Source organism: Mus caroli, unplaced genomic scaffold, assembly GCF_978045245.1.
Source record: "Mus caroli unplaced genomic scaffold, Mus_caroli_1 scaffold_9, whole genome shotgun sequence".
Classification (NCBI taxonomy): domain Eukaryota; kingdom Metazoa; phylum Chordata; class Mammalia; order Rodentia; family Muridae; genus Mus; species Mus caroli.
The window spans coordinates 59,349,223-59,376,682 of NW_028227264.1; the positions used below are offsets into that span (position 1 = coordinate 59,349,223).

The window sequence follows — 27,460 nt, forward strand, 5'->3', positions numbered from 1 at the left end:
CATGAAAGGAAGCCTTTCTCTTCTTGGACCTTGCACGCTTGCAGAAGGGACGCATATAATGGTGAGGACCCCTGGGCACTAAAGAAACATGTAAGCAGGGGACTAAGAAGAAAGCCAGAGAAAACATGCTTTAGTTGCTAGTTGGTGCCTGACCTTGGACTTTCCAAAGCGCTCAGCTGCTTTCTGTGCCTGCATTTCCAGTTCATTGACCCTTCCCCATGTTGGCTTAGACTAGCCCACACTTGTCAGCCCCAGAGCTGAGAGTCCTGCTCAAATGACAGGTGACCAGGCTTGGTCGCCCGGAGGAGTCAGGTGGGCTCTGCAGCCACACCCTCCTCTTTCTTCCCAACTCCACCAACAGGCTCCCACAGAACTCAGGATAACAGGGCACCAGCAATGCCAGGGCAGGTGCCAAGAGTCTGGCACAGACCCAGACCTCAGAGTAGCCTGCCCTCACCAGAGCAACTCGATGACACTGCCCAGAATCCAGACAAAACAGAGAACACAGAGCCTGCAAGAAAAGGGTATGTGGACACACGAGTTCTTCCCACACACTCATAGAGAGCAACATCCAAATAGAGCAGCCATTCTCACAATTACCCGCTTCGTTTTTATGAACACTGGGCTAGGCCCTGTGCTGGCTGACCATATCAACCTTATCTTATATAACCATCAAACAACCTCAAGGGATGAGTGGAATCCTTGTCCCTGTTCTGCAATGAAGAAACAGAGGCCTAGAAGCTGCCAGTGTGTATTCATCATCACACAGGTACAGAATGGTGGCCATTGCATCTCTGGAGCTGGGGTTTCTCATCGGTTCCGCAGCCCCTCTTGCAGAGTCAGATGAGAACCCAGTAAAGGGCAGTGAGTTAAAGTAAGCTTGCCTCTCTAAGGTCCGAAAGCAGGTAAGCTCCCACCAGTCTTCAGGGTAGCCAGAGAAAAAATTAAAAAAAAAAAAATGAGCTTAGAGAAGGGACGGAGCGAGTAGATATACAAAGGAGAAAAAGAGCTTTTTAGTCTTACAGAGAGGTTGTCGCTTTGGTAGTTAAATCTATAAACCTGTGCTAGAAAGATATGGCAGAGGTCACAAAAGGACAGCACTCAGCCATAGGAGAATATACTTAGTTCCACTCATTGAATAGGGAAAGAAAAGCTTTGGTCAGACAGCACCTGTTTCCAATAAGTCGGACAGATTTACGGGAAGACGCTACAGTGGCCCTAAAGAGGTGAAGCATTTGAAAGCTAACTAGCAATAACATCATTATTAATAGCATAATCTCCTCATCAAACTATACGGAGCAGGACTGCGAATCCAAGAGCTCGGGATGATGTTAGGAATTAAGAGAGCCACCAGCTAAGTGTGATACCATACTTCTGTTTGACTCCCACTCAGGAGTCTGATGCAGGAGGATCATAAGTTTGCAGTCTCTGGGCAGTGATGGTACACACTTTTAATCCTAGCACTTGGGAGGCAGAGGCAGGTGGATCTCTGAGTTCTAGGCTAGCCTGGTCTACACGGTGAGTTCCAGGACAGCCAGGGCTACCCAGAGAAACCCTGTCTCCAAACAACAACAATAACAAAGTTTGTGGTCCCTACACAGTGAGAAGCCTATTTCAAGAAACACAAACAAATCAAAAGAGGACCACCACCACCAACAACAAAAACAGACAAAGAAAGAGGAAGGAGAATAAGCAGATAAACAAAATAAAATACGCAGGAAATCATGGGACACTGAAAGCACAGGTTAGAAACATGGACTTGAAAGCAGAGAATAGGGGCCCATGTCCCTTCTGGAAAGCCTCGACATTGTAAGCACAGTGGCTTGTGCTGTACTCTGAGTCCAGTTCCCTCTGCTTATGCCAAGATACTGTTACTCTTTGTTACTGCCAAGATAATTCATGGGCTGCCCACAGGCCGAGATGTAGGGGATGGCTATCAACAGCCTGAAGAGAAATCAGGAAGTTTTGTTTTTGTTTTTAAAGGTATGTGTTTGTTTGTTTGTTTGTTTGTTTGTTATGTATACAGCATTTTGCCTACATGTGTGCCTACAGGCCAGAAGAGAGCACCAGATCTCATTACAGATGGTTGTGAGCCACCGTTTGGTTGCTAGGAATTGAACTCAGGACTTCTGGAAGAGCAGTCAGTGCTCTTAACCTCTAAGCCATCTCCCCAGCCTAACCAGGGAATTCTTTAAAGTGGCATCCTTCAAAAGCCAGGTGGTGTCCCTCGCAAACCCCTTCACCAAGCTCACTTGGTAACAATAGGTGCCTGTGTCTAGAGGTAAGTCTCCCCCAGGAAAGCAAGCCTTTGACCTTGTTTACCAAGCACAATAAACTGTTTCTAATCCTTCAGTCTCTGTGCTATATACTTAAGAATAATTAATTTTTATGATTTGTTTATTTTTTTTAAATTTATGTACAGAAGATTGATGTGTGCACGTGAGTGCAGGTTCTCTTGATGGCTTGAGGCATTTGGATCCCCCTTGGCCGGAACCACAGGCAGGTGTGAACTGCCTGACACAGGTGCTAAGAATGATACTCCAGTCCACCGAACCATCTCCTAACCCCCACCGAACCATCTCCTAACCCACACCGAACCATCTCTTAACCCCGGACAATTATTTTAAACCATTCGTTTGCGAGTATTTGGAAACATGAAATAAGTTTTGCCTCTCTGCTGTACCTTTCCACTTAGAGAGGGACAACCGAGCTGAGCCCCAGTGTCCAGCAGGTGGACATCTGTGAGTGTAGGGCAGTCTGGTCTGTATAGGAAGGTCCAGCTCAGCCAGAGCTACACAGGGAGAATCTGTCTAAACACACACACACACACACACACACACACACACATACACACACACATACACACACACACACATACACACACACACATACACACACAAACATATACACACACCATATACACATAAATATACAAACACACACATGTGCACTCACACAAACTCAAAAACAAATATTTAACACTAACCAATGGATGGAGAGGCAATGGTGTCTTCTCAAATTGAAAGACTCCACCTACTAAAGAATGTAATTCTCCTCCAAGACCTGGGATTGAGTCCTGCCAAGTCTCAGAAAGCTTTTGGAGACAGTAATAAGAGTTCTCTAAAATTTACACAGAAAAGGCAAAGGAATGAGACTAGCCAAGGAAATCTTAAAAACCAGCCCTGGAGGTGCTGGAGAGATGGCTCAGTGGTTAAGAGCTCTTGCTGCCTTTTCAGGGAATCCAGGTTCAACTCCCAGCTTGTAGGGGGGCTCACAGCTTTCTGGAATTTCCAGTTCCAAGAGATCCAGTGTCCTCTTCTGACCTCTGTGGACAGCAGGCATGAATGTGGTAAACCCTTATACTTTAAATACATACATGCATACATACATACATATTCCTTTAAAACAAACAACAAACACACCTCAGAGCTGGCAGCTGGCAGTCTTAGACTACTATGTATCAAGATGGATTAAAACTGGGTTTGGACTGCAAGCCTTTAAGCCCTGCCTGAAGCAGAGGGTAGGAAGGTCCCGGCCAGCCTATGCACACTAACACCACCTTGTTTTAAAACGTAAAGTAGAGCAAGGATTTCAACTGTAGGCTAAGGAGCCAGCACTTGACCAGCACCAAGAAAAGAAAAGGAAGAAAAGAAAGGGCAAGAGGTGGCTGAAGCTGTTAAGAGCACTGACTGCTCTTCCAGAGGTCCTGAGTTCAATTCCCAGCAACCACATGGTGACTCACAACCATCTGTAATGGGATCCAGTGCCCTCTTCTGGTGTGTCTGAAGACAGCAACAGTGTACTCACATAACATAAATAAATCTTGTAAAAGAAAAAAGAAAGAGAAGAGGGGGAGGGAGGGGAGCAGGAGGGAAGGAGGGGCATAGATACATTGAAAGTGTCAGTAGTTAAGATACTGCAGCCTTAGTGCAACAATTCCACAGACACTCAGAGACAGGTTCATAAGTAAGGATGCTTCATTGTTGTTGCTTTTTAAATCTTATGTGTGTGTGTGTGTACACGTATGTGTGAGTACATGTCTGTGTATGTGTGAGCAATGTATGTATGTGAGAGTTTAGCTATATTTGTGTATATGTGAGTGTGTGTGAGAGTGATGTGTGTGAGTGTGTATATGTGTGTGTATGTGTCCGAGTATATATGTGTGAGAATATGTATGAGAATGATGTATATGTGTGAGAATGAGTGTGTATGTATGTGTGTGTAATAGTATGTGAGTGTGTGTGTGTGTGTGAGAGAGAGAGTGTGTTTATGTCAGAGTATATATGTGTGAGAATATGTATATGTGTGAAAATGAGTGTGTATGTATGTGTGTGTAATAGTATGTGAGTGTGTGTGTGTGTGTGTGTGTGTGTGTAGGATAATTTGTAGGAGTCAGTTGTCTCCTTGACCCTGTAAGTCCTGGAAACTGAACTCAGACCATCAGGTTTGGTGGCAAGCGACTCTCACCCACTGAGCCATCTTGCTGGCTTTGTTTGTTCTTGAAAAGTCTTGTTCTGTAGCCCAGGCTACCCTTGAGCTGCAAGCAATCCTACTGCAGTCTCCTAAATGCTACAGTTACAGGCATGACCCTCCACACCCGGCTCAAGGGAGTATACATCTGGAAAAGGTCTCTTTACTCCTATCCTACACCATATGCAAAACCTGTCACAAGATGGCCAAAGATTCAAATTTCAAAGATAAGCCAGACAACGTTCGAGAATGATAGAATATCTTCATAGCCTCAGGTTGGCAAAACTATTAAGAGTAAGATTGACTGAAATCAAATTTATCTTTATTAGAAGATTATGTTAGAGCTGACGAGGCAGTGTAGGCCTGTAATCAGTCTCGAAGTTCAAGGCCAACCTAAGCTATGGAGGGAGAAAGACTTTTCTCTAGAAAGACTGGGGAGATAGCTCAGGGCTATCCCCAGCAGGAGGAGGGGAAAGCAGAAAACCAAAGCATTGGAGATAGAAGAACAAACCACAGACGGGAGAAGCATTTACAACATGCAGATCTCCCAGGTCACGAGTTTCCTCAGCTCGAGGGTTAAGTGAGGTAAAACATCTGGAAGAGATGTCACAGTGCTTGGCACACAGGAAGCCTGTTGACGGTTTTCATAGAGGGGGAACTTAGTGTGAAATTATTACCAGGAAGACGTGCTACTTATAGGCAGAAGTAATAATAAGCCGTACGTGGTTGGAAGGCACTAAACCCTGTGCCTCGTTTCCATATGAATTCATAATTATTTGACTGGGGAAGGGGCCTATCAGCCTCTTGAAATGTTACTCTCTGCTCTGCCTTTTCTGCGGAAGTCTAATATTAGAGTCCTCTCTTACTGAGAGAATGAGGCAGAGGGCCCCACCTCCAACCACTCTTAGACAATCTCCCTTCTTCCCTCCCTTCCTGTCCTCCTATCCCTCCATCTCTCTTCATCTATGTGTCTGTGTGTCTGCCTGCCTGTCTCTCATTCTCTGTCTCTCCTTTCCCCATCTGTCCATCTGACCATCTCTCTCTCTCATTCTTTCTGTTTCTTCCCCTCCCATTCTCTCCCCTCTGCTCTCCTATCTTCTCTCTGTCTTTCTTATTTATGCTAGACAGGAGTTCTCTGTTTAGCCCAGGCTGGCCTTGAGCTAAAGAGGTGACCTTCCTATCTCAGTCTCCCCATTCATCATCCCAGTTCGTTCCTCTTTCTGACACTACTCAGGTCTCCAGATCCTCTGCAAACCAATACTTAAAATATTTCTCTCTCTCTCTCAACTCTCTCTCCATTTCTCTTTTCTTTCAATTTTTCCCTTTCTGTTTGTTTGTTTGGTTTGGTTTGTTGTTTGTGACATGGTTTCTGTGTAGCTTTGGCTGTCTTTGCTCTGTAGACCTGGCTGCCCTTGAACTCACAGAAATCCACCTGCCCCTGCCCTCTGAGTTGCTGGCATTATAGCCATTTGCCACATTGCCTGGCTTAAGACATTTTGTTAAGCTATCCCCTGCCTTCCCTACCACAGCTTCACCAAGCATCCAGACCCTGGTGCCTCTCTGCACACAATAGACACATCAATGTCACTCATAGGATGGGCGGCAGGGGCTTTTCTCAGCTGTGTCAGCAGATTCGGTAGGAAATCCCCCCAGAATGCTGGAAGCTGCAGGGAGGAGCTGGTCATGAGTTGAAAGCCCCACCCCCTTCAAACACAGTAGGATTTGTATCAAGAGTCACCAGACTGCCCAGGAACACACAACAGGGGCTTTCAAGCTGGTTTCCAAAGTGTCACCCGAACCCTGCAGAGACAGACGCAGGGAAAGTCCCCTCTCAGACAAGGAGTCCCATGAGTGAAGTTTTTGAAGCTAGGGCAAAGTCAGAGGCTGCCTTCCTCTGCAGTGTCTGGAGTCCCGTCACATCCTCCCTCAGCCCCCAGCTGCTTCAGGTGCACAGGGAGGAGCAGAGCATTAGAAGAGAGGTTAAGGTTTGCCCATAGCTTTCCATTTCAACTTCCTTGCTCCCCAGAGTCTACCCACAGAGTCTAGACGCCTCAGAACACTGATGTGAGCCAGCCCTGACATAGAACCACCATATCAGTTCTGAAAACCAGTAGCCCTATTCCTAGACCAACTTCCAGGCACTTTCTCAAGCCTTCTTAGCTTACAGAACCTAGACACATAGCTTCCAGCTCACATACCAGCTCTGGGACCAAGGATTAACCATTACTGTATCTGGGTTGGACTTCAGAGAAATCAAGTGAATGAATCACAAAAGGTAGTTATGGACAAAGAAGTCACCCCGCATCCTCTTAAGCTTAGTGACCAGAAATGTTAGTCATCATTGTGCCTTTGAACATCACTGTTGTGTGTGTACATGTGTATGCAGGTAGAGGCAAACACATGTACACATGTGAAAGTCAGAAAGCAACTTTAAATAACATTCCTTGGGCAATGCCCCCCCCCCCTGCCTTTTTTTTGAGACAGGATTTCTCACTAACCTAGAACTCACCAGGTGGGTTAGGTGTCCTAGTTAGAGTTACTATTGCCATGATGAAAGACCGTGACCAAAGCAACTTGAGGAGGGAAGGCTTTGTTTGGCTTACACTTCCATACCACAGCTCACCATCAAAGGAACCAAAGGAAGTCAGGGCAGGAACCTGGAGGGAAGAGCTGATGCAGACGCCATGGAAGGATGCTGCTTCCTAGCTTGCTCCCCCTGGCTTGCTCAGCCGGCTTTCTTGCTCAGCTCCGAGGTGACTCCACCAATCATTAATTAGGAAAATGCCTAGCAGGCTTGTCTACAGCCCAATCTTAAGGAAGCCTTTTCTCAAGTGAGGCTCCCTCCTCTCCAATGACTCTAGCTGGCATTAAATTGGCTTAAAACTGCCAGCACAGGGCTGACCAGCTCAGCTGCCACCCAGGCCCGGACTCAGGGCTTTGAGTTGGCCCACTCCCAAATCTACATCATCTGTGAACTGTTGGGCCATGTGAAAATGCTGCGCCTGTTGATTCAAAGCTACATGGTCTCCATGACACAGGGTGACAACGGGATATCTGAGAGGAGTCCCAGTGAGGATCCAATATTGATGGAGTCACAGAAGCCAGACACCTTGAATCAAACTAATGACTCATTGCAATGAATATTTGTAAGTGAAGATGTGTGGACAGAGGGTTATACTGTGGGACACACTGTAACACATTACATCTCCCATGATGTTTTCTTCTCTCTCTCTCTCTCTCTCTCTCTCTCTCTCTCTCTCTCTCTCTCTCTCTCTCTCTCTCTGTTATTTGAGGAGGGGTTGCAAGGGCAGAGGGCAGATATGAGGGGATGAGCTGGACTGGGGTGCCTGATGTGAAACAAAGAATCAATAAAATGTTAATACAAAGGCCTGGAGAGATGGCTTAGCGGTTAAGAGCACCAACTGCTCTTCCAAAGTTCCTGAGTTCAAATCCCAGCAACCACATGGTGGCTCACAACCATTTGTAAGCCTCTTCTTGGGTGTCTAAAGATAGCTACAGTGTACTACTTACATATAATAAATAAATGAATCTTTGGGCTGGAGCAAGCAGAGCTGGAGAGAGAAGAGAAGGTGTCTGAAGACAGCTACAGTGTACTTACATATAATAAACAATCTTTTATAAATAATGTTAAAACAAATGAGGATCTACCCAGCACACTGAGCTAATGACCCAAGAGTGTCAGGGAGCCAGCTAAATCTATCCAGTGCTGACAGTGCAGGTATGACAACACTGTGACCTAGCTTTTCTGTTTGTTTTGTTTTTTTGACACGAGGGTTCTGGGGGTTGAACTCATGCCTTCATGCTTGCAGGGCAAACACTTTGCAGACGAAGCCATCTCCCCAGCCCCCCCTTAGAGTATCTCCCACATGCACATCATTAGGTACTCTACTCACAACAACCCATTTATTCTTCAGAGCAAGCCCGGAAGTAGGCGACAGCACTCATTCCCCAGCCCCAGCCTACACAGTAATCGGTAAGAGATCAGATTTGAAGCCACATAGTGTTCTAAGCACTTTCGTGCGTGTTAAGTCGATTTCCAAGGGACAATAAGTGGGGACCACATTTCAGCCCTACCAGACCTGAGCCCCTGAGAGTAATTAATACCCTACTCCGAGCCTGACCTCTTGAGCAAAATTTTGGAAAAAAATGCAGATATGCTAGAAAACTGTATATAATGTGCCTAACTGGTTAGATTTAGATGAAACTTGGGGAGATTGTAGAAAATAAGCGTCCACTATTCCTACGAGACCAGGAACTTGGTTTTATAAACATTTATGTTATTCCTGTTATAGCAGGAACTCTGATAGGGTCAGAGGTATGAAGTTCAGAGCCTTTGGGTAGACTGAGATCACAACAGGATAAATGGCAGAATGGGATTTTACCAAGGTGCTTTGCACTCCATATCCCTGGCAACACAGGCATTTTAGCTAACTGAAGACCTTAACCTTCCCTCCCTGCCAGCCCTCCAAGTGAAGCCACAGGGACCCACCAGATCCTGTGATTGGGTTCCTCTTCTTTACCTAAAAAATAACCAGCTCCCTCAGGACTGATCCCAAGAATCAGTGCTCCCAGAGGCTCAACCATGCACAGCAGCATCGACCTCTGGCAAGCTGGCAAGACCCGAATCCAGTCTAGCTTGAGTCCTAGGACAGATTTTCACCTTCTGACTGGTTCGACTGGGTAGTTAACCTACTTGTGTGGGTCTGTATTGGAAATGCTTGGATAAGAAGCAGAGGAGGAGTTTCAAGGGACAAGAAAGAGTCTTCTGTGAGCTGTCTGCCTGCCCTACCCCCAACTCCCCAGGAAGGGGAAAGATGAACTCCACAGTGGTGGGGGAGAAAGGTGTTGGGCTATGTTCTGGAGTTGTGGGGAAGGGGTAACCTAGCAACCACTGGGCTCAGCATAGTCACAAAGCAACAGGTTTGCCCACAATTCCGACAAGCCTTACCCTTGATTAGTCTTCTTCTCCATCTTGGTCAGGCACCAGGGGCTTCTTGCTCATATGCTATAGTGGACATCTTCCTGGTGAGTTCAGGGCCCTCTCTGGAGGGCAGGGAATGAAATGGGATCTGGCTCCAGGTGACAACAAAGGAATTGTGGGGGGATAAGAGGGTGTCCTGTGGTTACATTGGTGGCTCCCTTCAGATCTCTTGTACCTGACAATCAACGAGCCCAGGATCAGAGGCAGGGGAGGGCAGGGATGGGCTGCAGTGACCTCATCTCTCTCAGTGATCTCGTCTCTCTTCCTAGGTACTATTGACCCTTGTAGGTGGGTGTTGACTCTTATTCTTATTGAAGAATTTAATGGCTCATGTCTAACATTCATGAAGAAAAAAAAAAACAATCAAGATGCAAGTATACACGTACATCTTACGTGTAGATACTGCTTCAGACTACTCCCATGACCACACATACAGGCACGGAGGCATGCACGCATGCACACACACACACACACACACGAATTTAGACTTAAGGAAAAATGGATTTCTTGCTGTTGTAATGGTTAAGAGTGTTTGAGAGTTTCTATTCTAAAGAGCACCTTTTCCTGTAGACGGGTGGATGAGGGACTTCCAAATGCCCTGTCTTCAAGCATGAAACATCCAAGAACCCCAGCCCCTACCATCAATGATACCTGCATGGAGCTTCCTGAAGAGGGAGCCCTGCTCACTGTTTTTAGACAACCGATCAGCAGCCTGTGAGCCAGATGCCCATGCTGGCTGGCCCTTGACTGTGCAGCCTCAAATGAGGCTAACCTATCACCTACTACTAACCTGATGGTGGTGGCACCGAGGCATCTCAGAGAGCCTTGCATATCTGTGGTTCCAGCGCCTTTCTCAGAACTCACTTACACCAGGTCCCCAGCGCTTGCATAAGGGCTGTAGATTTAACCATAATTCTGGCTTTGATATCTGTCGTCTTTTCATCCATTTCTTTTCATTGGTTTACTTACAAATGCACTGAGCTGAGTAAAAGAGCCACCTGTTCAAGGACCACAGCACCACCACTAACTCATCTCCTGTGTGCTCTCCTCCTTGTCCCTAAAATGCCACTCGGGAAATGTCCTTAGCTATTTTATTGTTTGATCTCATGTTTGTGATAATTCTGCTTGCCTGGGAATTTGTGTGTGTGTTTGGGGGTAGATGTGTATGAGTGTGTGTGTATGGTGAGGTATATGTATGTATGGGTGTGTATGAGTATGTGGGTATGGTGTGTGGGTTTTTTTTGATGTGTCTGTATGTGTAGATGAATGTGTGAGAATGAGTTTGTGTGTGTTTGTGTATGTGTATGGATGTATGTGTATGGTGTGTGTATGTGAGCGTGCATGTGTATGTATGTGTGGCAATATATTGTGTATGGATGGGTGTGTGTGTATGGATGTATGTGTATGGGTATGTGTGTGTATGTATGTGTATGATGTGTGTATATGAGTGTATGTGTGTGTGTATGGTGTGTATGTTTACAATGTGTGTGGATGTGTGGATGATTGTGTATGAATAGGTTTGTGTGTATTTGTGGTGTGTGTGTGTGTGTGTGTGTGTGTGTGTGTAGAGGTCAGAGAACAACTTGGAGGAGTTAATTTTCTCTTTACTTCATGTGGGTGGCAAGTGCCTCAGCCTGTTGAGCCATCTTACTGGTCCTGTGAACTTTTACTTTTAAAAAGCTTTTCAAAGCTGGGCATGGTGGGTCTGCCCTTAACCCCTGACTCTGGAATCAGACACAGGTAGATGTCTGTAAGTTTGAGACCAAGGCTGGCCTGGTCTCCATATCAAGTTCCAGGGCAGTTAGGGCTACATAGTGAGACCCTATGCCATTGCTTCTCAACCTTCCTAATGCGGTGACCCTTTAATACAGTCCCTCATGTTGTGGTGACCCCCACCATTAAATTGTTTCATTGCTTCTTCATAGCTGTAATTTTGATACTGTTATGAATTGTAATGTAAATATCTCATATTTGACTCCTGTGAGAAGAAGGTCATTTGACCTTCCAAGGGGTTGCAGCCCACAGGTTGAGAACCTGCTCCCCTGCGTGGGCTTCCAAACCATGCCAAGCACTATGTTTGCATTGTTTGTCCATGCTATGGCTGTCACTACGGTTCATTGCATCTCATTGATGGTCTGAACAAAGCCCCAGCTTACTTGAGCAGTTAGACATAGGTGAAATCACTGGGTTTTGGCTGATTCGGACCCTCTGAATAGTGCTACTCTCCCAGACAGCCCATGTCACACAGCTGTAGGAGTGTCTCTTATGTCAGGGAGAGAAATGGCTGGGTGATTTGGTGTCCAACTTAACCAGGCACTGTCCCCCTCTCACTCTCAGATCGCATGTTCCAGTTTATACACCCACCACCAGGCCACCAGAGCTGTGCCATCCATCAAAGACACCGGCATTCCGAGTCTAGTCTTTACATCTCTTACAGCAAACCCTGATATGACTACAGAGGTGAACCAGCTGTCCGAGCATCCTCTAGTGAGGTGAGGCCCTAAATGGACACGGGCTGGAGAGAGCATGTAAGACCAAAGGGGAGAGGAGGCAGGAGAGAAGACAAGAATAGCCTTGGAGGAACTTGGAAAGCAGGGGGTTCAAGTTCCAGGGAAAGCCATCTACCAAGGGCCTGGGTAGCTGTGTTGACACAGGTCTCTGAGACACAGAGGTAGGGATACAGCAGAGGGGCTCTGGAGTTTCCCCTTTTATTTGGGAGTAGAGGAAGCCTCTTACTGGCACTTGAGAGGTTTGCTTTCTTTCTTTAAGACCTGGATTGCCTAGAGCTGAAAGGAAGGAGAATGGAACAGGCTACACAGGGGGCCGCCCAGCAACAACTTCCCAGGAATCAGGGGAGGCACGCCTTCCTTAGCATATCCCCTGTCCCCCTCCATTCCATCAGGGGACCTCCCACCAGCCAGGGCCAGCAAGAGAAGAAAGTGAAAAAAGCTGCCAGGCAGGTGGTAGAGTGCAGGCTCTCCTGGGACACAGACCTCGGCTTCCTTCAGGGACAGAGATTAAACATGGGGTGGCTTGCTGGGAACCTGAGACAGCTGGTCTCTGGTCCCACCCAAGAAGACAAGTTTTGGACGCTTCTCGCGTCCCGTGTCCGTCCCCCCCCCCACAACTCCCAACCCCCTTTGGTCAGCTTCGCGTCTCCCAGGAAGGACCACGTGGGCAAAGGACTCACTAGGACCACCCTGGTCTTGGCTCTAGTTCTGACCTCTGGGTGCTGAAACTAAGATAATAAGGACACAGTCGGGAGGGTAACAGCCTGAAGCTGGTTTCTTGAGGTTGCCAAAATTTTTTTTTTTTTTTGGTTTGGGGAGAAACTTGTATTGGGACCAGCCCCTGTTCCCGGGGAATGTATATAAGGGGAGTTTGGCACCTCGCAGGGATGAGGTGACTAGGTGGGTCTGAGGCTTCTCTTTCTGGTTTTAGATCTGGTCTCAGGAAGAAAGCGGGGATCCTGGGAGGTTCCATCTGCTCTCTGACAGATGGGCCCCAGCTCCCCACCACGGCATCTTAGGAAGACAGAGGCTCACTGGGACCAGATGGCATCACTGGGAAAGGATTCTGGGGGAACCAAGATTGGGAGGAGGGAGGTTCATAGGGTGGGGGTGCCATGAAGGCAGACTTCAGCCTCTGGGGCTGGGCTTCATGATAGGCACTTGAGTCCCCAGGCCTGGTGAGCCAGAGGAAACACCACGGGCCTCTCTTTAACCATCCCTGCTTCAGTCCAAAGGCAGAGCCCCAGCCAGAGAAGAAGCCGGAGAACCTTCCAAGAAGCCACGGGGATGTTGGGCTCCAGAAAGAGCCTGTGGTCCCAGGCATTGTGGATTTCGAGCTGATCCATGAGGAGCTGAAGACCACAAAGCCCCAAACATCACAACCAACACCCAGTGCCTACCGCTTTGGACGCCTCAGCCACCATTCCTTCTTCTCAAGGCACCACCCCCAACCACAGCGAGTGACTCATATCCAAGGTACGGCCGCGGAGGGTGCAGGATCTGGCCACAGGAGCCTGTAGAGGCGGCGGTCGATCGGCAGAGGGCGCAAGATCTGGCCACAGGGGCCTGTAAGGAGGAGGGTGGGGGGATCGGGCAGGTCGATCGCTGATTGATCTTTTTTTTTTTTTTTTTTTGGTTTTTTCGAGACAGGGTTTCTCTGTGTAGCCCTGGCTGTCCTGGCACTCACTTTGTAGACCAGGCTGGCCTCGAACTCAGAAATCCGCCTGCCTCTGCCTCCCAAGTGCTGGGATTAAAGGCGTGCGCCACCACGCCCGGCCTGATTGATCTTGAGATCTGCTATAGAAGCATGCATTCACATTTCCCTGGCAGAGCCTAGAGGGTGTGGAGTCTGACGGAGGGACCCAAGGCTGCCCAGTGGACAAGCCAAAACTGACCTGGGGGGAGCGGGGGTGGGGTTGGGGCTAAAGGAAAGTGCAGCCTATAAGGGCATATCAAAGCTCCCCTACAAAATTTCCCTCCGAGTCAGAAAAAGAAGGGATGGGTAGCCCACCCTAGAACTACGTTGATTTCTGACCTATGCTGCCTGGTCCTTTGGGCCATCAGTCTACCCACCCGTCCATACGCAGCACTGTGAGCTCCAGGAGGGCTCTTGTCTGGACTCCAAGGATATGACAACAGGTAGAAACAGACTACTGTCACTGCTGACATCCAGCTGGGAGGGATGAGGCAGAGTAGATGCCTCAAGAGGGGAAATGGTCTTTTTTTTTTTTTTTTTAGTTGTCACAAGAGTCCCAGTAAATTACATGATATTAAGAAAAACTATAGAAAGAGTGAGAACCATGGGCATAAATCAACCAAGCACAAGAATGTCCTGCAGAGGGACACAAAGGCCCTGGCTCTGTTGGAGGTACAGCAGGAGAGCCCCTCTGTGTCTGGAGCAGAGTACTAACTAAGTGGGGAAGAGATGGATTCAGAGAGGCTGGATCAGGTGGATCCAGAGGCCACTAGTGCTAGCTTAAGTCACCTCAGCCTGACAAGGTGTATACTGCTATAACCCTAGCATTTGGAATGCAGAGGCAGAAGAATCACCACAAGTCTAAGGCTACCCTGGTCTACATAAGAGGTCCTGCCTAGCCTGTGCTACCTAGTGAGAGTTTTCGAATAGTGATGATGATGATGATATAATCACTTCACTGAATCAAGTGGGATCACTGGTGTTGGCATTTAGTCTAGGCTCCGCTCCATAGTTACTTGGCAACAGCCAGGTGTGCCTGACTCACTATAAAAGGGGGCTACTTGCCCCCTCCTCTCTCTCTTGCCTTCTTGTTCTCTCTTGCTCACGGCCGGCCTCTATTCTTCTTCTCTCTTCTCTTCTCTTCTCTTCTCTTCTCTTCTCTTCTCTTCTCTTCTCTTCTCTTCTCTTCTCTTCTCTTCTCTTCTCTTCTCTTCTCCTCTCCTCTCCTCTCCTCTCCTCTCCTCTCCTCTCCTCTCCCCTCCCCTCCCCTCCCCTCCCCTCCCCTCCCCTCCCCTCCCCTCCCCTCCCCTCCCCTTCTTCTTCTTCTTCTTCTTCTTCTTCTTCTTCTTCTTCTTCTTCTTCTTCTTCTTCTTCTTCTTCTTCTTCTTCTTCTCCTCCTCCTCCTCCTCCTCCTCCTCCTCCTCCTCCTCCTTCTCTCTCTCCCCCCCTCTCTCCTCCCCTCCCCATGCCCTGAATAATATACTCTATACTATACCATTGGATGGCTGGTACCTCAGGAGGGGAAGGGATGCCTCAGCAGTATGGGCTCGCAGAAATGCCCCCTCCCCCACACACCATACCCTGCCTCCAGCAAACATATCCCTGCCTTCCCTATCTTTTTTATAAAACACAACTGGACGGGTGACAACCCAGAAGTGACCATGAAAGATATTTGAACAAGGTCACACTGGCCCTGATAGAAGCTAAACCGTAAAGCAGTAGAAGATTCCATAGCTCTAGTCCAGAGGTACAGAAGAGAAAGCCTCTAGGATTGGACAGTTGACTGCAGGCAAAGTACACAGGGCAGAGAGGCATCGACATCATTCCTTGTTGGTCAGCTTGGGCAATAATGAACCAGAGTAGCCAGTACCCAGAAGCCATTGAGGACCAGTCAGGGAGGAGAGAGAGGTGGAGAGGAGCCACTGGTGGAGGAAGCTGAGCAGGTTGGGGAGATACCACTAAGAGCCCTTTGGGAAGGAACAGCGAATCATGAGGACACCTGAGAGCAGAGTTTTGGATTCGGAGGTTGAGAAAATTAGGATGCAATAGAGAAGATGAGGAGAGGCCGAGAAGCCATGAGAAGCCAGGAGAGTGAGGCTCTGGAGGCCAAGGCGGCAAAGGTCTAGCCGTGACTGGTCTTTGCTTCCAGAGTTGGTGATAATGTGATTGTTCAGACTCTGGGTATATCCTTATATGCAGATTCTCCTCCACCCTATATAGGCTGGTAACAGAAATTCTAGTTCCTTTTCTATTGTCCTCATCCTCCCACCTCCACCCTACACGTGTGTGTGTGTGTGTGTGTGTGTGTGTGTGTATACACATGCATGTTCATGTGTGTGCAGGTAGAGGCCAGACAACAACCATAGTTGTTGTCCCCCAAGGCATCATCTCCATTAAGCTAGGATGGCTGGTTCTCTGAGCGCTAGCGATCCTCTTGCCTCCACCTCCCCAGCTCTAGAATTATAAGCATAGACCTCCCTGCTTGGTTTTCTGTGTATATGTGTGTGTGTGCCCATTCACCTTTATGAATGTGGGTGAACCTGTGACCAGGTCTGCGTGTGGAGGTCAGAGGTCAGCCTCAGTGGTCAGTCTTTGCCTTCCACCTTGTTTGATATAGAGTATCTTCAGTTTTCCATCATATATGCCAGGCTAGATGGCGAGCAAGCTTCATGGATATTTTCTCTCTTCCCCGAATCTCCCCATATATAGGAACACTAGATTATGAATGCCCACGGTGCAACTCTGGCTTTTATATAGGTCCTGGGGATCCAAACTTAGACCCTCACATTTGCATGTCAAGTGATTTTACTCATGAAACCATCATCCCCAGCCCTTTTTAAAAGTCATGGGTCGGGCTGGTGAGATGGCTCAGTGGGTAAGAGCACCCGACTGCTCTTCCGAAGGTCCAGAGTTCAAATCCCAGCAACCACATGGTGGCTCACAACCATCCACAACGAGATCTGGCGCCCTCTTCTGGAGTGTCTGAAGACAGCTACAGTATACTTACATATAATAAATAAATAAATCTTTAAAAAAAAAAAAGTCATGGGTCTAACCATTGGACAAAAGTTCTCTTGCTTTCAAGGCAAGCACTTACCAATTGTCTTCCCAGCCCCTCTGTCTTCGCTGTAAGCTACCTACAACTCACTGACCTGTCACAGAAAGCCAGAAGGACCTCAGAAGGAGGTCCCATGAAGGCTTGACTGTCTTGCCTCTGTGTGCCAAACTCACCGGTGACCCTGAGCGGGCCCTTCCTGTCCTTAAACCCATGAGTAAGGCGGTTGCTGGTCTAGTTGTCGGCTCTAACGCTATGAGTTTCTAGTTACAGGAAGAGAGGACCTGGAGCACTCCCTGCCCCTCACCACCTCTTTCCAGCTCCTTCAAGCTCCTGGGGTCCAGCCCACGGATCTCACTCCCTCTGCAGATATCGCTGGGAAGCCTGTCTGCGTGGTCAGGGACGAGTTCTCTCTGGCGGCCTTGACTCAGCCCACATTCTTATCCCGCTGTCTGATGGGGATGCCCACCATCTCTGTCCCCATTGGGGATCCACAGTCCAATCGGAACCCCCAGCTTTCTACTTCTGGTGAGTACTTTGGCCACACCCTTCTATCTGGGGCTCATACTTTTCCCAAAGTGTGTGGTTGGGCAGAGAAGGAAAGGGCCATCTTCCTTCTACTAGGGTCCCCCTCCCTTTTCCCTCATTTCCTGTTACCCTCAAATAGTGCACCTGTTTGGATTTAAGGAACAGTGATGAGCAGTAGTTAAGCTGATTTGGGCCATAGTCATGTGGAGCTAGACACAAGAATGACACTTTATATCTAGTTACATTTAGTATCACGTAATATTTAGCGACAGGTACTCTCAGGCAGTGGTTTATTGGGATCTCCAGCTGTGATGTTGGAGGGACTTTGGAGGCCTCTTCTGTTCCAAGAGTGTGGGAGAGCCAGGAGGGTAGGGTGTGGTAGAGAGCCTGTTGAACAGGGTTGCAGCCAGTGCAGAGCAGAGGAGTTTGAAGAGCTGCCTGCAGAACAAACACTATACCTGTCTTGGGAGTCACTCAGTGTCTTAACAACAGGTGTGGCATCTTTCCTGAATCTCTGTGTTGGCTCCAGGAATCCCAAAGGGAAGAGAAGCCAGATCAAACTGCTTGTATTTAGACACAGTAGCCTAAGCATCCTCCAGCGTCCCCTGGAGAGGACTCGGAAGACTGCCAACATTAGCAAACCCCGACCCATGGCAGTTTCTAAGCCCTCTCGCTACAGAACAGAAAGGATGGCAAAGTGAGGGACCACTTCCACCTAGAACCTTTCCCCTCCATCCCAGTCCTGAAGACACAGGGAGGACAAAACAGCACCTACACCACCCCACCCCCATCTTTCCTGTCCTCTCAGATACCTGGAGGAAGAAACTAAAGGACCTGGCTTCCCAAGTGACCGTCTTCACTAAGGAAATCGAGTCAAAGCCCGATGAGGTTGGTGTTGCACAAAGAATGGAGCCTAGAAAAAAAAGGCCTTTTTAAGTCCCCCCAATGCTCAGCTGCTGGCACAGGAGGGAAGGACCCTCATAACCTCGAAGGTGACAGCGAAAATCAAAGAAACACAAAATCACACCTAGTAGAGAAATCCAAGAATGGTCCCCAGAAACACCCTCTAAAGCAACTGTTCTCAACCTGTCTAACGCCTTGACCCTTGAATACAGTTCCTCACATTGCAGTAACCCCTGCCCCCGAAATAAAACTATTTTCATTACTACTTCATAACTGCAATTTCGCCACTGTTATGAATCGTAATGTAAATATCTGACATGCAGGATGGCTTTAGGAGACCCCTGTGAAAGGGTCATTTGACTCCCCAGTGGGTTGAAAACCGCTGCTCTAGGGTCCTGCATGGATGCTTATATGGGGAAGACTTCTGAGCAGAGACAACTTTCCCTCCACCCCAATCATTGTCCACCCTGCACATCTCAGGACATCTTTAGAGAACAGAGCCTGGATACAGGGTAGAAGTGGGTATTGAGAGACCAGAGGTGACAGGGGTTGGGGGGGAAATTGACTTTGAATGTAGGGAGCAAGAAGATCTAAACTTCCCACACAGGTTAGCATCCAGTCTCACGAGGAGTGGAGAGTCACTAGAGGCTTTCAGACAGAACAGAGATGACCTCAAGGGTCCTACTCCAGGACAAAATGCTAAGGGACAGACCTGGCCCTTTTTAATGGAGTGCGTTTTGGGCAACATGTGTGTAGAGAGAGGTGGGGACATGGCTTCTTGTGCCTGCTTGCAGCTAACTTATTATGGTGCTCAGGGTAGTGCAGGTGAGTGTCCAGGGGTCTTGTTTGCTTTAAAGTGTGGAGGAAAATGGGCATGGCGATGCTCAGCACCAGGGAGACAGAGGCAGGAGGATTACTGCAAGCTTAAGGCTAACCTGCTTTCCATAGTAAAGTTCCAGGCCTGACAGTGCTGCTTACTGAGGCTTTGTCTCAAAGCAAATAAAAGCAAAACAAAGAAAAAAAAAAAAAAAAAACATGGATCGGAGCCAGGCAGTGGAGGCCCACACCTTTAATCTTTAATCCCAGCACTTGAGAGGCAGAGAGGCAGAGGCAGGCAGATTTCTGAGTTCAAGGCCAGCCTGGGCTACAGAGTGAGTTCCAGTACAGCCAGGACTACACAGAGAAACCCTGTCTCGAAACAAAACAAAACAAAACAAAACAAAACAAAACAAAACAAAACAAAACAACAAAACAGGTGGTGAGAGACAGTAAACTCTGTAGCTAGAATTTCAAGGGCAGGAAGCTCTATGCCTGTCTTGCACCCAGAGGCTTCCTGGGGCAGACAAAGAATGCCAAGGGCTGGGAACACAGCTCATTCAGAAAGCACTTGCCAAAATATATATGTACATCACTAAACTTATAGGCAGAGTGGAGCATGCATGTATCCCTTGGAGGGCAGAGGCAAGAAAATCTGAGTTTGTGAGTTTGAGGACAGCCTGGTCTACACAGTGAGTTCTAACACAGCCAGGCCTATGTGGAGAGACCCTGTCTCAAAATAAAGTAAAATAAAACAAAATAAAATAAAATATACACTCATAATTATGAGGACCCAAGTTCAATCTTCGACACCCCCCCTTTTTTTTAAAAGCCCCTCAGGTTGGAGGGCTGGAGAGATGGCTCAGGGGCTAAGAGCACTTACAGAGGACCCAGGTTCAGTTCCAAGCATCCACATGATGGCTCACAAGCATTCATGATTCCAGTTCCAGGGGATAAACAAAAGACACTGCACACATGTGGTGCACATCCATACATGTAGAGAAACACCACCCTAAACACACACACACACACACACACACACACACCCCACCCACCCACCCACCCACACACACTCTTAAACAAATCTTAAAAAAACAAAAAAGGCTTAGCATAACAGTGCGTGCTTAGCCGGGCGTGGTGGCGCACGCCTTTAATCCCAGCACTCGGGAGGCAGAGGCACGCGGATTTCTGAGTTCGAGGCCAGCCTGGTCTACAAAGTGAGTTCCAGGACAGCCAGGGCTACACAGAGAAACCCTGTCTCGAAAAACCAAAAAAAAAAAAAAAAAAAAAAAAAAAAAAAAAAAACAGTGCGTGCTTATAGTCTTTGCTCTGGGAGGCAGACATGAACAAGGTCCAGGCCAGTGTGAGACCTTATTGCAGGGGGAAAATCCCATAAATCCCATTAAGCAGATGGAGAAGAAAGGGTGCTAAACTGTGAGGAGCAGACCTCACACAGAGGGGCCGCAAGCCAAGAATCAGGGTGGGAGAGTGGGGGGGTGGACAGCTGGCGGTTGGGAGGTGGAAAGGTAGTTGTGGAGGTGTACACAGTCCATGTTCTTCCCTAGACCAGAAGGGGAAACAGCGGGATCTGGGAGAACATTGTGGTTTGGGGTGTACCACTGGGAGTCAGGAACAGGAAGGAGGAGGAGGGAGGAGGAGGAGGGAAGAGGAGAAGGGAGGAAGAGGGGGGAGGAGGAGGGAGGAGGAGGAGGGAGGAGGAGGAGGGAAGAGGAGGAGGAGGAGGAGGAGAGGTTTAATTTTGCCAGGAGAGAGGGGAAGTAGAGCCTGAGCCCCAGAGGGGCTGGAAGGAAGAAGGCCTTTCTCCAGCATTCTTAGGCATGGCTCTTTAAGAAGGCCTTCCTCCACCATCCTTAATGAAGGGACGATCCTTGCTTGTTCATACTGGCTTATTGGATGGTGGATGTGAGTGCATACACTTCATTCAGGGTGAACCTTTTGCAGGAAGGAATGCCCAGGAAGGGATGGATGTTCATTGGCTGAACACTCAAGGGTTAGATACCTCATTAGCCTGGAGAAGAACTCCAGATGTTTATGCTACCCAGTGCCCATGGTCCTCAGTGGGATGTCAAGGTTACCTGCAGGTAGAGGCAGGTAGGGAATGGCTCCACTCTTGTGGTGTCTCAATTCTGAGAATTCCAGGAGTTTGCACTCATTCAAACTGACCATCCTCATGGCTGTCTGGTAGCACGGTCCCATGTACCCTACATGCCTTCTCCTGTCCTCACCGGCTCCTAGAGTCTCTGGTCACTTTTGTTCGTTCCAGCAGAAGGAAGACCCTCCTCTGAGGGAACCTCCTCCGAGAGAGCAGGGGGCCAAATACTCAGCTGAGACCGGTAGGCTTATCCCTGCTTCCAGCCAAGCCCTCACCCGCCGCAACCGCCAGGGCCAGCGGGTCCACCCTTCTAGCAAAGATGGAGGAGTCCAAGCCTCCATTCTGCAGGACCAGGAGCTGCTGGTAAGCCCAACTCTGGAGGCAGGGACTGCAGTGGTCTCAATCTCCAGGTTCCCAGGCCTTCTGAGCCAGCACCCTGTTTGAGAAGCCTCCCACGACTGTTAAGACCAGAAAGACCCTGTCCCAGGAGTCAGCTTCCGGGGCTCTGAACCCCTCTACCTCTAGACAAACCTGTTGTCATCCTGACCCCCTTTACGTAAGTCCCCTCTCATGGGTCATTGGCCAAATTGGGACCATGCATATGCCACCACTGTATTACAACTGAAGAACTCTTCCAGTATCAACATCCACTGTTCTTGAGAAAGCCACACAGACACTGAGAGGCTAGGAGGGAGGGGCCTGCCTGGTGCATTCTCAATCCACAGCCTGCAAGGCTAACCTGGCCTGGGCCTTCTCTTGTTCCTTTTCTCTCATCAAGGCTTGAAATGAGCCCCTACTGTGTGACAGTGGACTAGGGCACTGAGCCCTACTGTGTGACAGTGGACTAGGGCACTGAGCCCCACTGTGTGACAGTGGACTAGGGCACTGGCGATCCCAGTGATCTCGGTAAAAACTCCAGGGTGTTCTCTAGAGCCAGAGAGTCACCACCTCCCTCTTAAAGGCAGTGTTTTGGGGCCCAGCAGCATGGCTAGGATCAGGCAGATCTCAGGATCTCCTCCATTCAACAGATGAGGAAGTCTGGGGCTCTGTTGGGTAGTAATCTGTGGCTTAGGTCCCGAAAGGGTGTCTAAGCATAGCCCGGCTAGAATTGGTACTTTCTCCACCATAGGGTGGCCTCACCGCACCTGGAGTTAAGTTCTCAGGTCCCGTGGGGAGGGGGCCCAAGGCAGGTAAGGAGGATGGGGAGAACTGGGAAGGGCCAAAGGGCAGTTCAGGGTGGGTCACCACTGCAAGGGGGAGCTGGGAGACTAGGGTGGGCATCTAGCAGGTACCGGCCTGAAGCAGAAGCCCCACCCAGTTCCTATCCACCAAGGATTAGGTGGACCTGCCAGGGTCTAGTAGAATCCCCCAGGTCCTTGGGAAGGCCGACTGGAAAATGCTAAGGAAACCCCACTTTCCTAGGACTCCTAGGGGGCTGCCTCCTACCTCCGGTACTCCTTCCACCCCTCCGTAGCCACAGACACCGCCGGCAACCTGGTTTAGGAAGCCCCCGGAGCACATCCGGGAAACAGATGGAGCATACCCTGCCGCTACTTGACCGGAGGCCACAGAAAAAGTCACTTGACAAAGCAGCTAGGGACCAAGGTTCCCGGCTGCTTCACTGGATGGAGCCCCTCACTAGGCATTTGGCAGAAGCCACCCACTCTGGCCAGCAGGCTGCCTACAGCGAGTCCCCTGCCTCCTGGCAAACATTTCCAGATTCCTGGAGCTCCAGGGTGGGGAGGCTCTTGGGGTACCCCAAGTCACCACCCAAAACATCCCAGCGTGCAGGACTCGGTGCGTCTCTGAGGAGGTGACTGGACAGCTCTGATTTTGCTGTCCCAGTGTGGGGCCCTAGGTTCCAACCAGTCCAATGGAGACTATGGTACTGAGGGGTGGACCTATCCAATAGCTGAGGCTTGATTCGGTTCTAAGGTTCCCACTGGATGGCTTCCTTTCCCACAGCCTCACATTCTTTACCTGCCTAGCAGGGAGCTTAAGTGTATCCACCCCCACCCCCAGGATGATTATGAGAAAAATCCCCCCCTCAAAGTGCTAGGTTCCATGGAGTAACCTTTAGGGGAACCAGTTTACCACGCCCAGGGACTGACCCCATGCTAAGGGGGAGGATCCTGCTGTTTCCCAGCACATTTGCTTACACTTGTGTGGGCCCCCACTGACCATAGCCTGGCCTCTCATATGCAGATTTTGGAGCTCCTTTGTCAAATTCTACAAACAGATTCTCTAAGGGCTATTCAGTTCTGGCTGCTTTACGCTCCATCAAAAGGTGAGGACCCCAAGATGTGGCTCTCTCTCTCTCTCTCTCTCTCTCTCTCTCTGTGTGTGTGTGTGTGTGTGTGTGTATGGGGGCGGTATGTATGGTTTGTCAAGATCTTGATCTTGTTCCTGATTCTGCAGGGCAGATACCACCCAGCTATCCAGCTTCTACTCCAGAGCCTTCTTTCTTTTCTTTTGGGAGTTCAAAGTATCCCAATGGCTTCCCAGCATCACCACCCCTCCCCCCAGCCCCACCCTCAGGAGGATTTCTGTGGCTCCGTTTCTTGGAGGGGACCATTCTTTAGTATTGACTTCAGGCATAGGTGTCTGGGATGAAAAAATAAACAAAACCAATCAGCCCCTCCTGGCTGCTGTAGAAAGCCTATACATACACACGGATGCCAACAGAGGAACACACAGGCTTGTATCCAAGACCCATGAGTCCACATCTGCTTCGGGGCAGGATGGGGAGAGGAGCTGAAGCTCACTCTCATGGGAGGAGGGAGTCGGAGGCGAGGGGTGTAAAATCCCAGATTTTCAAATGTGGTGGGGAGAGGGGGCAGAGGGGGAGGGGGAGGGGGCAGAAAGGGCCCAAACCAAAGTGCCTGCGGGCTTTCAGGGCTGGAGAGGGTGCTAAAGGGCTAAAGAGCTCTATTCATATAGCTACAAGCACTGTGGGGACCTTCCTTGGAAGCTGGGGGTGGGAGTTTGGAGAGGAGTAGGGGTGGGGGTGGGGGTGGGGAGGGGGGAGGGGTGACCTTTGAGGAATGTAGCAGGATTAGAGAAAGCTGTCCTTCACTCGGGGAGGGGGGGCTGGATGACACAGGAAAGAGGTAGGACTGAGCATACTCCTCTGTGCTGCTTTTTCAGAAAAAGATTTAGCTCTGGGGCTTCTGCAAACTGCCGTGGCTCAGCTTATCCCCCAGCCCCTTCCCTCCATCCCAGCAGAGAAGCTCTGGAACCATCTCCAAGAGCTTCAAGAGCTTCAAGAGACACAAGAAGCAGCCTACAGGTGGGCTCCGGCCCCTCACCTGCCCTTCTATTCCTAGAACCACACCCCCACATCCACCGCACCGGCCGCCGTAGTCTCTGGTTTACTGACCTACCCATAATCCCAGCACTGTAGATGGGGAAAGGAAGCTGGATCCTTGAAGAAAGCTGGTTAGCTAGACTGGATGTATCAGTGTGCTCTAGATGCAGTCGAGAGATCCCACCTCAGGGAGCAGGATGAGAACACCCTTATGGGTGCTGGACTTTTGGTCTTCACACATTTGCGCAGCAAGTGCTCTGTGCACTTAGCTATCTCCCTAGCCAAACAATGAGGACTGGAAATGGCAAAGTTGAGAGACTGGGGGGGGGGGGGAAGCCATCTCAGGAACACAGGTCTGCAGGTCAGGAAAGGAAGAGCTACAGGGAGTAACATTTGCTGAGCTAGGGCTCGGCTGAGATAGTGTCTTAGGTTTGGGGGAGGCATATTTTGGTGGGTAGTTGCTTTTGTTTTGTGGACCAGGCCGGCCTCAGACCTGCTTTGTATATGAAGATGACCTTGAACTCTTGCTCCACCTGCCTCTGCCTCCTTGAGTGCTGGGATTACAGGTGAGCACCACCGTATCCTGTTTGAACAGTGCTAGGATGGAATCTTTTTTTTTTTTTTGGTTTTTTTTTTTTGAGACAGGGTTTCTCTGTGTAGCCCTGGCTGTCCTGGAACTCACTTTGTAGACCAGGCTGTCCTCGAACTCAGAAATCCGCCTGCCTCTGCCTCCCGAGTGCTGGGATTTCTTCAGGGGGCTCGGCACATGCTGGGCAAGCATCCTATCAACTGAGCTACAGAGGACCGGGCTAGGGCTGGGGTTCATTTGGAGACAGTTTTACAGGCCCTGGGTTCAGTTCCTTAATGTTGCAACATTGTAACAAAGCCAACTGGAGGGAGGTCAGCAAAGAGCGCAAGCTCTACTATGATTGGATGAGAAACCCCAAGTTGGCCTCTTCACCCTCTCTTAAACCTTCCGCCAGAGTTACAGAGAAAATGATGTGAAGGGGGGGGAGGGGCGGCTACAGTAGTTTACAGCTCACACAAGGTAAAACATTAGCCGTTTGTCCAGAACCAGCTTGAAGAGCAAGGGGCTATGGGAAAGGCCGTAGCAGTAGCTGTCCCTTATGACTCCAGCCAAGAGAGCTTTGGTTCCCTGTGGTGTCTGCAGGCACAGAAGGACAGCTGTCGGGCTCTTGCTCAGGAGGTACAGGGAGGTGCCTGGATCTGTGCATGGACAGCCCTGCACCAGGCTCTTCAGGCAGGGTGTCTTACTTTCTCCTGAGAGCTGGTGGCTTATCATACCTATGCCAGCCACCAACTACTACCCACCGGACCACCTGTAGACTCAGCCTCCTGAGACTTGTCTTTTGTGTTTGGTTATAGTCCATCCCTGAGGAAGACTAAGTCACCACCTCTACCCAAACCAGGTAAGAGTCCTCAAAAGGGTTCACTGAAGCCAGCTCTGGCTGGATTCCTGCCGGAGGAAGTTGGCTTACCTCTTCATGCAGCAAACACTTATTGAGGACTTACTATGTGTCGGGCTCTGGGGAGTCATGAGAGAAGAATTGGGGCAAGTTCCTATGTCATCAGGGCTTAGAGAGATGACATAGAGAGGAAGTATCCAAAGGACAGAATCCCCTGGGAGGACAGTAGGTGAATCAGGGAGCACTCCCTGTCATGAGGCATAGCCACTTCTACTTGGGAATGTCCAGGGAGCATCTACAAGTAGAACTCCCTCCTGCCTGGTATCCTGATGGAAGACCAAGCTGGGCAGGGTATCTGGGCTCTGTGGGTAGAGGGCAGCCACACAAGATAAGACAGAAGAGGGTCAGCCTCTTGGAGAGTGTAGGACATGCTGAGGTTATGAGCAGGATGTGGTATGTCCCTGTGGTCACTGTGCCAGGCATGAATGGTGGTGATGATGGCAAGCAGGGACAAGGGAGCCCAGGAAAGAGGCCCCTGCAGCGGATGTAGTGTCTTAGACCAAAGAGTGTGGGGGTGGGGTAGTAGCTGGCAGGAAGAAGACAATGCTTGTCACCATCAGTGGATGATGTGACTCTCCCTTGTCAGGCTGTGCAGAGTCCCAAGCACCCAGCAGAGTGGCTGGCATGCCATAGGGGCTTGACTTGTGTTTGTCATCCAGATGAGAAGGGACCTGAGAGTGGCCAGGCCGACTCCCAGAGGGGAACCAGCTCGTTTCAGGTTCCCTGCAGCTGAACTGAAAGCAAAGCTGGCCTTGACCTTGGTACTCCCTTGACTGCTCTCTTGCCACGGCCCCTCCTGTCCCCTTAGAGTACATAGGCAAAGCCCAAGTCCTCCTGGTGCATCCCAGCGAGGACCCAGAGGAGAAAACGACCAAGGTTGAAAGCTGAAGAGCCCAGACCAGAGCACGGAGACTTCTGCCTAGCTCCAAGGCAGCCGCTCAGCTTGGGGAGGGGAGGGGCTCCTGTCCTTCTACCTCGACTCCAGCCCCTGGCCTCCAACAGTACTAAATAAAATCCTGCCCTCCCTCCTGGATGAGGGCAGTTCCACCCTCCCTCAGGAGTGTCTGTGTTTAGATGGTTTCTTCTAGAAGAGAAGTGTCCCCCCCCCCCCCCGTAAGCCAGTGGTACTGCCCTCAGTTAGCAAAGGTTTTCACATGTTCGTGTAATCAAGATGATCTCCCACAGGCATGCTCAGAGGCCTGTAGGTGACTCTAGATCCGGTCAAACAGACACCTAATATGAACCATTCCAGCCGCCGTGCCTGGCCTTCTGCATTCGATATTAAAGCCCTTAGCACTTCTGCTGGTTCCTCCCTATCAGTGGCAGCCTAAGTGACAAGTGTGCCCATTGCTGTCTCTCTGGCTGCATTCCACATTTACTTCCATCCATGGTTGGAAGATGTGGTCAAATATAACAGGAACGTTATCATCTAAGCCACGGGGGGGGGGGGGTGTTGAATAAGATTAGCCTCTAGGCTCACATATTTCAGTGTTTAGGGAGTAGCACGGTTTGAAAAGATTAGGGGGTGTGGTCTTGTTAGAGTGGGTGTGGCCTTGTTGTAGGAAGTGTGTCA

The 27,460-nt window shown here is 49.5% G+C and overlaps 1 protein-coding gene across 2 annotated transcripts; it reads left to right on the forward strand.

Moving 5' to 3' along the window:
- Tbata (thymus, brain and testes associated) lies at positions 1-26,939 on the forward strand. 2 transcript variants are annotated; one of them, XM_021174301.2, is made up of 12 exons: positions 9,425-9,516; positions 11,810-11,964; positions 13,211-13,458; positions 17,001-17,261; positions 18,070-18,149; positions 21,265-21,456; positions 22,223-22,283; positions 22,516-22,890; positions 23,299-23,380; positions 24,241-24,382; positions 25,787-25,830; positions 26,696-26,939. In XM_021174301.2, the coding sequence occupies exons 2-11, from the start codon at positions 11,921-11,923 to the stop codon at positions 25,805-25,807; spliced, it is 1,506 nt and encodes a 501-aa protein (XP_021029960.1). In that variant the 5' UTR covers positions 9,425-9,516; positions 11,810-11,920; the 3' UTR covers positions 25,808-25,830; positions 26,696-26,939. The 2 variants fall into 2 exon arrangements, with proteins under 2 accessions (XP_021029962.2, XP_021029960.1); XM_021174303.2 differs by lacking the exons at positions 9,425-9,516; positions 22,223-22,283; positions 22,516-22,890 and adding an exon at positions 1-61 and having other exon boundaries at positions 17,103-17,261.
- Positions 26,940-27,460: the final 521 nt, after the last annotated feature.